Here is a 14,224-nt window from a genome sequence, read left to right as displayed (position 1 = left end):
TTATTATTATTGATATTTATTGTTGTTGTTTCCTAGCACCCGTCCCCACCCCCCTTTTCTTCTTCCTTTTTCCCTGCGAAAGACAAACACGCAGCATAAACAAAGAAGGATAGTGATAGGGCGCCACCGGGTGGCGCCCAAATTGGGTGCCACCCTCTCACAAGCATTGTTTATTGAAGGGGTCCCCACTCACCCCATGTGAGAGGGTGGCGCCCAAATTGGGTGTCACCCGGTGGCGCCCTTTCGTTTTCCAACAAAGAACCACCATTTTTCGACCTCCAAAAACTCAGATCCCGCCTTCATTCCTCAACCAAATCTCATTATTTTTGCACCAATAGCTTCCCCATCTCGTCCTCATCCTTTATGTACAAGAAAGAACCCAGCTTTCATCCGGTTTCATTTCGACCATCTTTCGTGGATGCGGTTTCTGGGCTAATATCTTCCATTTTTGGGTTTAGAATCACCCTTGGATGGTTCCTTGGACGTTTAAGAGCTCATAAACAGGTAACGGTGATAGGTTACTCGACAATAAGTCGATATTTCCGTCTTGTTGTGTCGTTTTATATGTTCCTTTCGAATAAAGTTTATTTCTTTACTTTTATTTCGTTTGTATGATAAATTTTGCGTGTCATATTGATGCTGGGTTGAGGCTGTTTGAGTCCCGGGCTCCATCGTGAGCTTCGGTGGTTTGAGCTCGGATGATGGCTCTCAATGACGGATACAAATTGGTTGTTTTACACGATAAACTCGAGTATTGTTGGAGCAATGGCAGTGACCGTTAATCATGTAATTAACGTGCTTTATTTCCGTCTCAACGCTGCTTTCATTTTCGTATAAACTTTGAGTCGACTTGACTGTTTTTGGGACTATGTTTCGTGGTCGCGAAAGGGTTGTTGGACTCTGTTTTGGGTGGTCAACAGGGTGCTTGTTGGTCGGCTAGTTACTAGCTTTGGCACGCTTAATGGAAAATGCGTTCGTTAGATTATTAATCAAATAGGATTATATTTCTAGCATTTCTCAGGTCCTTGGGTCCCAGGGCGTAACTAATTACAAGTAAAACTGCAGTAGAGGACTTTTTGGTAATAAGTGTAGGATATCAAACCAAATTTATCAAATTCCTACTTTGGTGTCGATCACACAAAGCACAAACTGAAGACCGTGTTGGTCGGCTAGTTACAGCCTACACTGGGGCTCTTATAGCCTGCTTTTGGTGGTGGTTGTAGACCGTGTTGGCGGTGTTTGCAGCCGCTATGGTGACCTGTTTCGACCTGCTCTTGGGACTGTCTTGACGCGACTTGCGGGACTGATTTGGTGGCCGTGACTACCTTGCCTTCTTTCTTTGGCCTTAAAACTCATTCATTTAGTGAATGTTGTTGGGCTAGTTGTGTTTTGCATGGTGGGCTCACTTTCCTATAGTCTTTGGGCTCACCATATTGTATTTGTTGGGCTTGACTTGTAGTCAATGGGCCACACTCATATTATGGGTACTTTCGGCGCCAAATTTGGTATGCGTAAATCGTTTAATTCCCGTCTCGTGCTTTATACGACGCAACCCGTTAAATATTGTTCGTTATATATATATACATTTTCTCACATGATCAATTGTTTGGGGTTCAATATGATTTAATGGTTGGTTTGTACATGAGTATGTTGGGCTTGTTTATACATTTAATTGGGCTTGTTTTACATATTTAATTGGGCTTGCCTTGTTGTTGGGCTTAAAGTGATTTAATTAATGGACTCCTTATAATTTGTTTATTGGGCTCATAAGTGGGTCACTTGGACTTGGTCACATTTTACCCCGTAGTTTCACATAACGTGATTTATTCATTATCATTCATTATATTTCTTTTAACCGACATGATAAATTATAAAATGAAATATTTATCTGTATAAGACAAGTATGAGATATTTATTGTTAAATAATTATTTGTGAAGGGTCATTGATAATGTCTTGTCGCTTTGTTACATGGTGAGAGTCTTGGTCCTATCGGATCACTTAGGGTGAGCCATAGGCCCTCTAGTTGCGATAAGGTCGTCGGGATTGATGTTCCCATCCGTACTTATGGTAAGATGCAAGCCATAAGTATGAGTGTGACATTAATAATCCCGTCCCATGTGCATGAAAAGGTTATTATAAATAATTACTTGTAAGAGTCGTATTCTTGTAGAAATGCCATATTACCATCGTACGTGCTTGACATACTTTTTGCCCCTTGTCTTTGTTACGCAAGCGCGGGTTTGACCTACTTGTCTTTGTTACGGCAAGTACGGTTTTGGCCTACTTGTCTTTGTTTCGCAAGTATGGCTTTTGGGCCACTTGTCTTTGTCTTTGGCAAGTGAGTCTTATCTTAGTCTTTCCGCCACTTTCGTGCGGCGATTGGGGTACTCGGTCTCCTTAGTAGTCGAGTCTTGGGTGCGTGCTTTGTCTTTGGCGCACGTCGAATCGGGATGTACACCCGAGAATCTGCAGATTTAGACTAGGACCGTATTATTATCGTAGTCCTACCCGGGGAAATTATAGTCTAAGAGTAATAAATGTCTTGCATTATTTGGATGGTTACTTTGGTCATATCTCCTTGAAATACGTGCTCGTGGCTAAGTGGCCGTGTCTGTTATCTTGTCTTTCTTATTATTTAATTGTCTCACATGAATAGTTTAATCGTTATCATGCTAATGTTGATCTACCTTGTTCCATCTCATTTGATCACCATGTTTAACATAAACTTGATATCCATATTTCTGTAAGAGTCTTACATGACTTACCTGTTTTAGTTCTTGTTTATGTTCGTTTCGACATTTTGTGGCTGGGAGAACCTTGAGTTACTCCCCACTGACTGTGGCGTTCATGTTTACATGAATGACAGGTATTAGTGATGCATTCATGGGGTGAAGACATGTGTGAGCTAGCGAGCACTTCGGCCTAGTAGTTGGTTTATTAGGATTGTTTAGACCTACCTTTTATTGTATTGTCATTCGAGGGATATATTTTCCCTCACCTCGACTATCACGTTTGTATAATTTAAAATCTTTTTTTTCGCACTCTTTATTTATGTTTTGGATTTTGGTGAACCCGCGCCTTAAATTTAAAAAGAATTAAAAAGATATCACAAATTCCGCTTTAATTTATTAGTTATATTTTCCGCTTTATCGCGGGGTGTCACATTTACTCCATATTATTTTTAGTTTATCAATTTGAAAATGGGGTTCTCATCGAGCTTCTGTATTGGCATGACTTAAAATTTGTAGTGGTTATTTTATAACTCGACGTTCAGTGGTTGGTTTATAAGACAAAATATTACAAGTGGCCCGTGCATCGCACGGGCATTAAATCTAGTATATATATAAAAGAGAGTTTTTTCGAGCGATCTGAGAGCGTCCACATCATCAAAAATTAATTTAGGAAAGTATCATAAATAATTAATTTTTGATGTAAAAAATAGAGTGGAGAATCTTTTAATCTATATATCTATCTATCTATATTATTAAATGAAGCTTTTTTCGAGCGATTACATAGTCTCCAACTTTGAAAAAATACCTTATATAACTTTTAAATAAAAATATATTTAAAGATAATAATCTGTACAATTAATTATCTACATTAGAAAAGATAAAATATTGTATATATCACAAGTTATGCATTTATGCACCAACAACCGTGTATTAAGAAACAATAAGCAAAGTGTAATTATCTTTTATAGAAGATTAAACAGTACCTAATTCACCCCTCCCCCTCTTAGGTACTTGAATCCATAAACTCAAAACAACTACATTGCGACAGTCAATCAACTCTTTATATTGCACGAAATCCAGTATTTTACGAGCGCACAAAGCATATTGAGGTTGATTGTCACTTTATACGGATGAAATACAAAAAGGAACGATCACTACCGCCTACGTCCATACAAAGAATCAACTTGCCGATATATTAACAAAAGCTCTAGGTCGTACTTCATTGAAGAGCTCTCTATTCAAGTTGGGCGTTTCGAAGCTTCACGCTCCTACTATTGAGGGGTATTAGCAATGATCATGTTCACACCTTTGCCCCAAGCTATCATGTTCACACCTTTGCCCCAAGCTAGCCGTTAAAGAGCCGTTTGCTCTCCATCATTCACGACAATAATCCTTGCCTACCATAATTGTATATATTATAGCTGTTGCCTTGTTCTTCCCGTAAATAGCTTAGGTTAATTCCGTCTATGTATATGTAGCTCATAATATCTCTTGTAATTAACATCTCAAAAATACTCAATACAATTGTTCATACATTGCAATTCTCGTTTTGTAATATTTTTGAAGGATAGATAAATTCATTAATAGAAGCCAAAGGATAAATTACTCTTATAAAACCATGGATCTCAAAATATGATATGACAATTCGGGACGTCCTTCTATGAATATGACAAATTGACAAGTATGTATGAAGTCTTGAATGCATATGACAAGTAACGACCCCATGTGAAGAAGGCGAGGACTATATGTTGCGAATTGTTTTAAATTATACTCCGTACTCTATATCAACAAACTGCGGGAGCTCCTGAGGCATAGACTTATCGTTCGTTATCAGGAACTAAATCGATGTCCCGCAAAGGCATCAAGACTATTAGGAAGGAAATAAGAGATACGGTATATGATTAGAATATACCGTATAAGATATTATTATTGTCTTAGAGAATAAGATAGAAGCTTCTAGATCTATGAGTTTAGGGTTAAAGTTTTAGTAACTAGTATAAATAGTCTTATATATTCGTATCAAAGGACACAATATTATCAATAATACAAAGTACGTTTATGAAATACTCTCCCTTATAAAATCTATCATGGTATCAGAGCCTCACGCTCTTGAGGCCTAAAATACAAAATTCCGCTGCCCTGCCGGTGGGTTAATAATGTAAGACACCCACCGGCGGGATTTCGTTATATCTAATTTATATTTAGTTTTCGTTATATCTAATTTATATTTAGTTAAAAAGAATAAGAAAAAAAAAAAATTATGTGCCCTTATTTCCTCCGTATTTGTGAAGATGTTGGTATTCTTGTTTTAGCACAAGGCTATAAGATTGTATGACTGCAAGATTATTATTGCAAGTTGAAGGATCTGGGTGAGTACTGGAATTGTCCTCCAGATTACTAAAATTTGTGGATAAACCGCACGGTGTGCGTTTGTGGTTGCAGTTTGCTCGACGTAAACTGTGTGAGTGTCTATTTACTCAAATTCGAGTGATGTTTAAGATCCGACTCTCCTCGTGTCGTGAGACGAGGCGTATTATTTATCAATTTGTCGTAAGACAAGAGTATTTATTTATATGGGTGGGTAGGTTGTTACCCCTCGTATGTACTGGCGAGTTACGCAATTATCTTGACTGGCGAGTCGATTACGCATGATCGTGGCCGGCGGGTCGTATACGCACCGATGAAGAGAAGATAATGAAGACGAAGAAAAGTCAACATTTTTTTTTTCTTAATAATTATTGTATTTTCAAACTCATGGAAATTTGAGTCAAATTACCATAAGTTTGAGGGAGGGTATTAGGAAGGAAATAAGAGATACGGTATATGATTAGAATATACCGTATAAGATATTATTATTGTCTTAGAGAATAAGATAGAAGCTTCTAGATCTATGAGTTTAGGGTTAAAGTTTTTTTTTTTTTTTTTTTGAAACCCAACTGGGTACATGCATTAATTCGAATTAATAAGCCGATCAACAAGCTCAGGTAGCTTATCGACCCAAACAATTCTACCAGACCCTACCGGCGCTACATGTGCTAACTCATGAGCCACCGCATTGTTCCGCCTACTCGTAAAAGACCAAGAAACAGAAATGAAAGAAATACACAAACGTAAAATATCGTTAATAATAAAAGAAAACAAACTACGGCCCTTCTTGCGTTGTCTCAAAGCTTCGATCACTTGCGAGCAGTCACTTTCCACCACGATCCGGTCATGACCCTTCTCCACCGCGAGCTCTAGTCCTTCCAAGATTGCAACAGCTTCCGCCACATGTACCTCCCACACTTCCCTCCGACTATGCGCCATGCCCCAAAGCACCTTCCCTTCACTGTCACGGCATACAGCTCCAATGCCCACACCCACGCCATCCTTCACTCCCGCGTCGACATTAAGCTTCACCCATCCCGTATCAGGACCTTTCCAGCCGCCCCCCGACATCCCCTCAACCAGCTGCTGCCCACCACTCCTCGTAGTCCGCACCATCAACTCCCCTTCTATCTCCTCCACGACTCGATGTATTCTTTTCACCACCTCAGCCACCTCAACCCGTCCTCCCTCAAAAACAACCCTATTCCTCGCCTCCCATACCGCCCAACAGACTACCATCATAAACCCGTACTCCCTCTTCCCTAACTCACGCCAACACCCCTCCACCCAATCTCGCACCGTGCTAGCTCCCCGTCCCTCTTCACCCAGCAGCTCTACCTCCTCCCACACACCCCTTGTTACCCCACAATCCCGAAACAAATGAAGACCTGACTCGACATGACACTGACACAACGGACACAAGACATCATCATGACCGACTCGATTATGTAAGTTTACCTTTGTAGCTAGAGCGTCGTTGCACAATTGCCAAAAGAATAGCTTGATCCGGGGCCACACTTGGACCTTCCACAAATTATTCCAAAGCCATTTGCTCTTCTCCCAATCCGAGGTCTCCATAGGCTCCACATCCTCCCCTACGAGCAGCTTATAAGCCGAACGAACCGTGTACTCGCCATCCCTTTCCAAGCTCCAATACCACGAATCCTCATACCCCTGCCGACCCAACCGGATGTTAGAAACTCGCTCCTGCTCAAAAGGCAACAAACACTCCTCCAATTTTTCCATATTCCAAGCCCTCCCATCATCCGTCATCAGCTCCGCCACCCTCATCTCCTCCCTTCCTTCAAGCCGCGGTGAAAGGACCTTCCCAGTCTGAGTGCCTCCTATCCACGCATCCCTCCACACCATAGTACCTTGCCCATTACCAATACACCGACGCAAGCCTCGCATCACCACATCCCGAGCTCCTAAAATCCCACGCCACGTATAGCTCGGGTTATTGCCACACCCCGCAGCTAGGAAACCACCCTCTCCATAATACTTACCACGCATAACCCGAGCCCACAAGCCCTCTGGTTCCATCAACAACCGCCAAGCTTGCTTCCCCAACAGAGCCCTGTTCGAAGCATTGAAATCCCGGAAACCCATACCCCCCATGCATTTCGGTGTACACATGCGTTTCCATGACACCCATGAGATCTTCTTCTTCTTACCCTCCTCTTGACCCCACCAAAACCTCGACACAATCGCTCTAAGTTCATCGCAAAAAGAAGCAGGGAGTTTAAACACACTCATCACATAGGTAGGGAGTGAATTGGCAACCGCCTTTATAAGAACCTCCTTACCCGCCTTAGACAATATTTTCCCACGCCACCCTTGCAAACGTTTATAGAGCTTATTGCGAACAATATCCGTGATTGGCTTCTTCGACCTTCCCACAACAACAGCTTGGTAAACCAAGGTAACGTTCTTGTTCCTCCACAAAGACGGACACCCAATCTCACGGCAATGCTATTCTTCCTCTCCTCCGAGACCCCACGGCTAAAGGAAACTGTCGTCTTATCCAAATTGACCTTCCGCCCGAAGCCACTTCATAGCGCTCCAAAATATTCCTTACCTCGGCTGCCTCATCCTCACTCGCTTTAACGAAGAAAATGCTATCATCGGCAAATAATAAAAATGCGAGATAACCGGGCCTGTGGCTTTGCAACCCGCAACCCATGAAGTGATCCCGCCACGACCGCTCTACGCATCAAATTAGACAAGGCCTCCGCACATAAGATAAATAAATATGGGGATAGTGGGTCACCTTGTCTCAACCCGCGTGCTGGCTGGAAAACCTCCTTCACATTACCATTTATAAGGACAGCTGAAGAGACCGTCGTAACACATGTCATTACTCTCCCCACCCATCCTTCATGGAACCCCATAACCCGAAACAGCTGCTCCAAGAAATCCCATTCGACCCGATCATAAGCCTTTGCCATGTCTAACTTAACCGCCATATGCCCCTCCTTATGTCTCGAATTCTTCATAAAATGAAACATCTCAAAAGCGATCAGCACATTATCCGTGATAAGCCGTCCAGGTGTAAAAGCACTTTGATTCTCCGACACAATATCATTTAAAAATAATTTGAGCCGGTTAGCAAGAATTTTCGCAATCAACTTATACACCACATTGCATAAACTAATCGGCCTGAAATCACAAATTTTGTCGGGCGCCTTCTTCTTTGGGATCAAAACAATATGAGTATGGTTAAGAGCGGACGGCATTGGTGCTCCATTCAAGACGCTCAACACCGTACTCGTAACTAACGGTCCCACCACATGCCAATATGTCTGATAGAAGAGACAATTCATACCATCCGGTCCAGGAGCCTTGAGGGGGTGCATCTGATTTAGGGCTTCGATCACGTCCTCTTCGCTATAACTTCGCGACAAGCATAGATTCATTTCCTCCGTTACCCGCCCCTCCAAGCCCTCAAAAATCCCATCAAAATCACGCTGAGGTGAAGCCGTAAAGAGCTCAGTGAAGTAGCTCGTCGCAACTCTTGAGACAGCTTCATCCCCATTTCGTACCACTCCCTCATCATCCACTAGTTTACTAATGAAATTCTTCGCCTTTCGCTGCCCCGCTTGTTTGTGGAAGAAACTCGTGTTCTTATCCCCATCTTTAAGCCACAATGCCCGTGATCTTTGCCTCCAAAACTGCTCCTCCTGCCGACACAAATCAGCAACTTCCTTCACCAATTTCCGCCTCCTACGCACCTCCTCAATAGACCGACCACCCTCATTAAGTCTCGCAATTTGGCTCCTCTTCGACGCTATAGACTTCACAATTTTGCCGATGCTTACACGTTTCCAGGCCTGTAACTCCGCAGCACTCTCGTTCAACGCCTCCACAAGATCCATTCCCCCACGCTCAAAACCCCTCACCACCGCATCCTCGCACCCCTCAGCCCCGACCCAAATTTGCTCGAACCTAAACCTCTTCGACTGCTGCCCAACACTCTCCCGCCTGTCTAAGATCAACTTCAAAGGCGAATGATCCGACCACTCCCGCTCTAAATGTCTAAGCCGCGCATAAGGAAACTTCTCCATCCAATCATTATTGCCCATGGCTCGATCAATTCTACTTTGTCTGTTATCATCCCCCGCTTGCCCATTATCCCATGTGAAAGCATATCCCTCATAACGAACGTCGACCAAACCACACTCATCCGCAGCTTCCCTAAAATTGTTCATTTGCCACTGAGCTCGTTGCCCCCCTCTCATCTCATTAGCGTATAGAATTTCGTTGTAATCCCCAATACACATCCATGGTAACGTGCTCTGTCTCCCCAACACCCTTAAAAGCTCCCAAGAAAGATGACGATCCGCAACCATAGGCCATCCATAGAAACCAGTGACCCGCCAATCCCCATTCTCCTCCCTAATAATGAAATCCATATGGTGAACCGAGGAAGAAACAAATTCACATTTAATCTCCTTATTCCACCAAAATGCGAGCCCTCCGGACCTGCCCACACTATCAACCTCCATCCCAAAGTAACTATCAAACTTCGCGCGAACAGTCCGCATCTCACGACCACCGAGTTTCGTCTCGCAAAGAAACACCATGGCCGGGCCTCCCTCTCAACAAATGACGGAGCGCACCAACTGCATCGGGGTGGCCCAATCCCCGGCAGTTAAGACTGAGGATACTCATTGGGCCCGGCGGGGTTGAGCTCCCTCAACCTCCGCCTCAGGTATAATGACGCCCCCGTCGTTTGAAATTTTCGACTTCTTCCCTCCCTCCACCTCAGCCTCCTCGTTCTCTCTACCCCTCTTCCCTCCTACCGTGACCAACTTCTCCCTTGTCCTCCCACCTCTTTCCTCCCACCTCTTTCCTCCCCTACCTTTCTAACCCACGTTCTCATAACTCCCTGTCCTCCACTCTTCACACCCTGCACACCCGTACCTTCCCCGACTAGCAGTCCCCCCATGTCCCTCTGATCAGCTTGAGCAAGCTGCTCAACATCCCTAGTGCTCCCCACCTCCATTAGCTCCACATCTCCTAACCCATTCTCCCCAACATTGTCCATCCCAGCCTCCTCTTCCCTCCCTTGCACTTGTCCCCCAGCAGCCTTTTCATTTCCCCCCTTTCCCGTCACAGGGGCTCCCTCACCCACCTCCGAGTTCCCCTTCCCTTCAGCTTTCTTCCTACTCATCTTCAAGCTCACCGCAATATGTTGAAGTTTGTCTATAATCTTCGCCACATCAGCTTCTTCATCCCTCCTACGCACCTCGTCGAACACCGGATTTAAAGCCCTAGCAGCTCTCCCATTTCCCTCCTTCACTGTCTTCGTAATTTTCCATGGGGATGCCCTTAACCATTCACCAAATTGTAGATCCTCTTCATCATAAGGCCCCTCCTCACAGTCTTTTTCTCCATGCCCTAGTCTCCCACATCCATAGCAAAAGGTCGGCAACCTCTCATATTTTACGTCAAAGAACGCCTCATTCCCATTTGGCATCACAATAGAAATCATTTTCTTCAATGGCACACGAACATCATGTAAGATCCTAATTCTAATCGCCCTATCCATCTCTGGATTTGGCCCAACCTCCATATTTATGTATGTCCCCAACATCGCTCCTATCCTTCTTACATTACCCTCATTCTTCCTTCCCGAAATTGGTAAGTCGTAAACCCTTGCCCATAATGGTATATGAAAAAGGGGAATGTCAGTTAACTTACCCGTCGTCGTTGGTTCATTGAAACACCATACGAATTTATCAAAGTGCCATGGTTGGTTCTCAAGCACTCTCTCCTTGTCCCGCATAGTCCCAAACCGAAAGACGAACAATTTCTCCTTGGCATCAATGACATTTCCAATAATAGGCTTCAATGGATTCCACAATTTGATCATTGTCTCAATAGCCGCCTTCACATTGATCGACTTTTGGGCCCAAATTCGACCAACTAGCATAAGTTGTCCCTTTTCCTCTTCCTCCTCCGTTCCTTCATCCCATATGAAAGTGCTTCCAATCCTTCGATCCTCGCCATCATAATTCCTTCCTTTGTCCTTCGATGTCGCCATCGAACCAAGCAAACCCTAAAGACCAGTGCAAACGACACAACTAGACTAAACACGACACAACAACCGACACGACAAACAAGACACGACGCTGCAACGCTCACGTAAAATGCGAGAGAAGCCTCAAAACACGAGGAGAAAACCAAGACCTAACCCTAGACCTAGACCGAACCCTAGGAGAGAAACCCTAGTTTTAGTAACTAGTATAAATAGTCTTATATATTCGTATCAAAGGACACAATATTATCAATAATACAAAGTACGTTTATGAAATACTCTCCCTTATAAAATCTATCAAAGACGGATCCAAGTATATTGTACTCTGTCGTGTAACTGTTTGAGGTCGTAATGAAATTCATATTTCATTGCAATACTCTTGCAAAAGAAAGAAACAAGGAGATAAATTTTTTTACAAAACATGTAAATTTGCAGCTAATTAAGCGTCGTAAAGGCATTCAAAAAGAGGTTCCCGTGTGTCCTGATAAATTAACCCTTAACCTCGTTGAAGAAAGTGCCGGGAATAAATAGAGGTGGCAATCAGGTCGAGTTTGGGTCAGGTCAAATAGGGTCGTATGGGGTTCGCGTTCTACCTAGTCGGTTTTTGGGCGGCTTTGTCAGGTCGGGTCAAGTTTGTCAGCTCTAGCTGGGAGCTCTGCTTCAGGGTTTTAGGCATCGTCATGGACTCGTGCAGTTCCTCTTTGTCTCTGACAAGGATACTGCCGAGATTTTAGTAGTATACCATGCTCACAACAACAATAACAACATTACCTCGGTCTAATTTAACTCTTTATATTATGTTGAATTTTTCGGTGCAGTTATAAGAATCCAAGTAAATAATTAATATAGAGTATAATTTTTAAAATAATTCCCAACGGTCATGGACTTCTTCGCTAGGGGTCGCTACTCGTCACATGCATTCAAGACTTGATAAATACTGTTGAAAAGATCATCTTCAGTAGCATCATCACCCAACTTCAGCCTGTCTAATACCCATTTTCTCTTGGGATTAGTCTTCCTTCCGTTTTCCATAATCCTAACCGGAGAAACTAAACTTCTGACATGAGGAGAAATGCACTGTACATATCTCGGAGATGATCTGCCTTTACGTTCCTTTTCCAACTCAATATTCATGACCTTGAAGCCTGTACATCCCATGTCGTGGCTAAAAACGTTCATTGTGGATTCCACGTGCCCAAACACATCGCCATTCTCCAAAATACCAGTAAGCCGATGATATCTGTGCAACGGTGGGGCTGAAAAATCGTACCTTTTACTCCATATACCCTTGATTTTGTCTTCCAACACCCAAAGTCTCTCATCCTTTACATACCCTAGTGTGTGACTCATGCTTACAAGAGTTTCCGTCATTAAACTTACACGATCGAGTGTTATATCAGCAAGATTGCGTGGAGGGCCAGGTATCTCATGAAATTTTTCAGAGACAAGATCAAACGAAACTAAATTAGACCCGTTCATCCAAAACAGATTCCCCTGACATTCAGTAGCACGGCGATTAATAAATATATTAAGTGGGAATGGGACATCCTGTATATCTATCCATAAGTTGGAACCAAGTGTGGTAATTGCACCCATAGCTAATGAAGTTGGTAAATCCGAAGTTTTTCGTGTCCTGAGTTTAAGAATCTTATACTCGTTGGTGGACGGTGAATAACCAAAGAACCACGATGGTATGTTAAACCAATTTTCAGGTTTAGGGAAACCTGAGACTTGAACTTCCTCTCCTATATGAGGATTGCAAACACGAAAGCAATTCGATTGCCTTGAATAGACACACATCAAACCTCCGCTTGATTGACACAAATACTCAAAGGACCTACCTACTGAGTACTCGAAGATCTTGGAGGTATTGAGATGAGCTTTCGATTCTTCCACAAAGTAACAATTTAGTTTCTTTCGACGACTTCTAACGTAAGATGCAGTAAAAAGATAGCCAGGCGGTTTCTGGAGTGAGCATGTCAAATGCAGATTTACAAACTTAGAGTCTGTTAGAAGGTTGTACCAAAACTTACTCGAGCGTCTCAACAGTTTTATTGAGCTGAACGGTAGCATCAGAGCAATGTTTTGCAGGATTTCACATGGAAGGCGATCAAAACACCCTCCAACCGTCGCCCACTTTCGCTTCTTTTTAAGGCTTGTCTGAGCAACTTCCACTGATCACAATATTAACAACAAGAGATAAATTAGATAGTGGCGTAGCCAGAAATATTAAAGCGTAAGCTATCACATACACCATCTACCACTCAATCCAATTTATACACCCGGCCCAACTATAGAGCCTTATTATACGTGCCAAAAAAACGAGTACCCGATTTCAAAAACGCTCCTCGCGTTATACAGGAGTATTACTCTCGGATTAAGGGGTAACGGATACATGCAATTATGCAATATGACCTTGTTTTAGTAAAACATAAATCTTTCAAAGAATAAATCTTTCTCAGAAGCATAATTAAGTTCGAAGTATGTAGCTGATTAAAAATAACGGGATTTAATAGCGAATTTACCTGGATTTTGGCCTTGTATTACGGGTATTGTCGCCATGGAAGCCGTGCTGGTAATTCCTATCACTTCCATTAGAACAAAATCACAACAACACTAATACTCCGTAAATAAAAGAAATTGACAACTGGGTTATTAATATTTTCTCGCAATATACAATTTACTATCACCTTGAGAGAAGGATTATCTTAGTGTCAAGTTCCTATATAGCAAAGCATATACGAATTACGTCAAAAAACATACGTATATGGAAGTTTGAATGTACCTTCAATGGCAACTATGAATCTATGATGAGACTTAGGGATGTTTGGTTCAAACACAAAAGGTATGAGGTATGGGTTTGGAATGAGTCAAACCTATACCAAGTGTTTGTTTGGCAAATTTGGGGGTTTCATACCCATACCCCAAACCCATGAGGTATGAGTCCAAGGAGAGGGGTGGGTATAAGATTGATACCTATGGGTATCAAACTATAATAATTAAACAAAAATGTAAAAATAAATATTGTGACATATTGTAAATGAAATATTTTATATAATTATTTGATTAAATCTTTATTTTCAT

The 14,224-nt window shown here is 42.5% G+C and overlaps 2 protein-coding genes across 2 annotated transcripts; both read right to left on the bottom strand.

Moving 5' to 3' along the window:
- Positions 1-5,682: 5,682 nt before the first annotated feature.
- On the bottom strand, positions 5,683-9,683 carry LOC141587490 (uncharacterized). Its single transcript, XM_074408973.1, has 2 exons — positions 7,753-9,683; positions 5,683-7,492 (listed from the first exon to the last, which is right to left on the bottom strand). Exons 1-2 carry the CDS (start codon positions 9,681-9,683, stop codon positions 5,683-5,685), a joined length of 3,741 nt encoding a protein of 1,246 aa, XP_074265074.1.
- Positions 9,684-12,043: 2,360 nt separating this feature from the next.
- Positions 12,044-13,735, bottom strand: LOC141587489 (putative F-box protein At1g32420). The gene is made up of 2 exons (XM_074408972.1): positions 13,666-13,735; positions 12,044-13,314 (listed from the first exon to the last, which is right to left on the bottom strand). The coding sequence occupies exons 1-2, from the start codon at positions 13,733-13,735 to the stop codon at positions 12,044-12,046; spliced, it is 1,341 nt and encodes a 446-aa protein (XP_074265073.1).
- Between the last annotated feature and the right edge of the window lie 489 nt (positions 13,736-14,224).

The sequence above is a fragment of the Silene latifolia genome, chromosome 6, assembly GCF_048544455.1.
Source record: "Silene latifolia isolate original U9 population chromosome 6, ASM4854445v1, whole genome shotgun sequence".
In the NCBI taxonomy this organism is placed as follows: Eukaryota; Viridiplantae; Streptophyta; class Magnoliopsida; order Caryophyllales; family Caryophyllaceae; genus Silene; species Silene latifolia.
The sequence above is the reverse complement of the archived record's forward strand: the minus strand, read 5'-3'. Positions and strand labels throughout refer to the sequence as shown.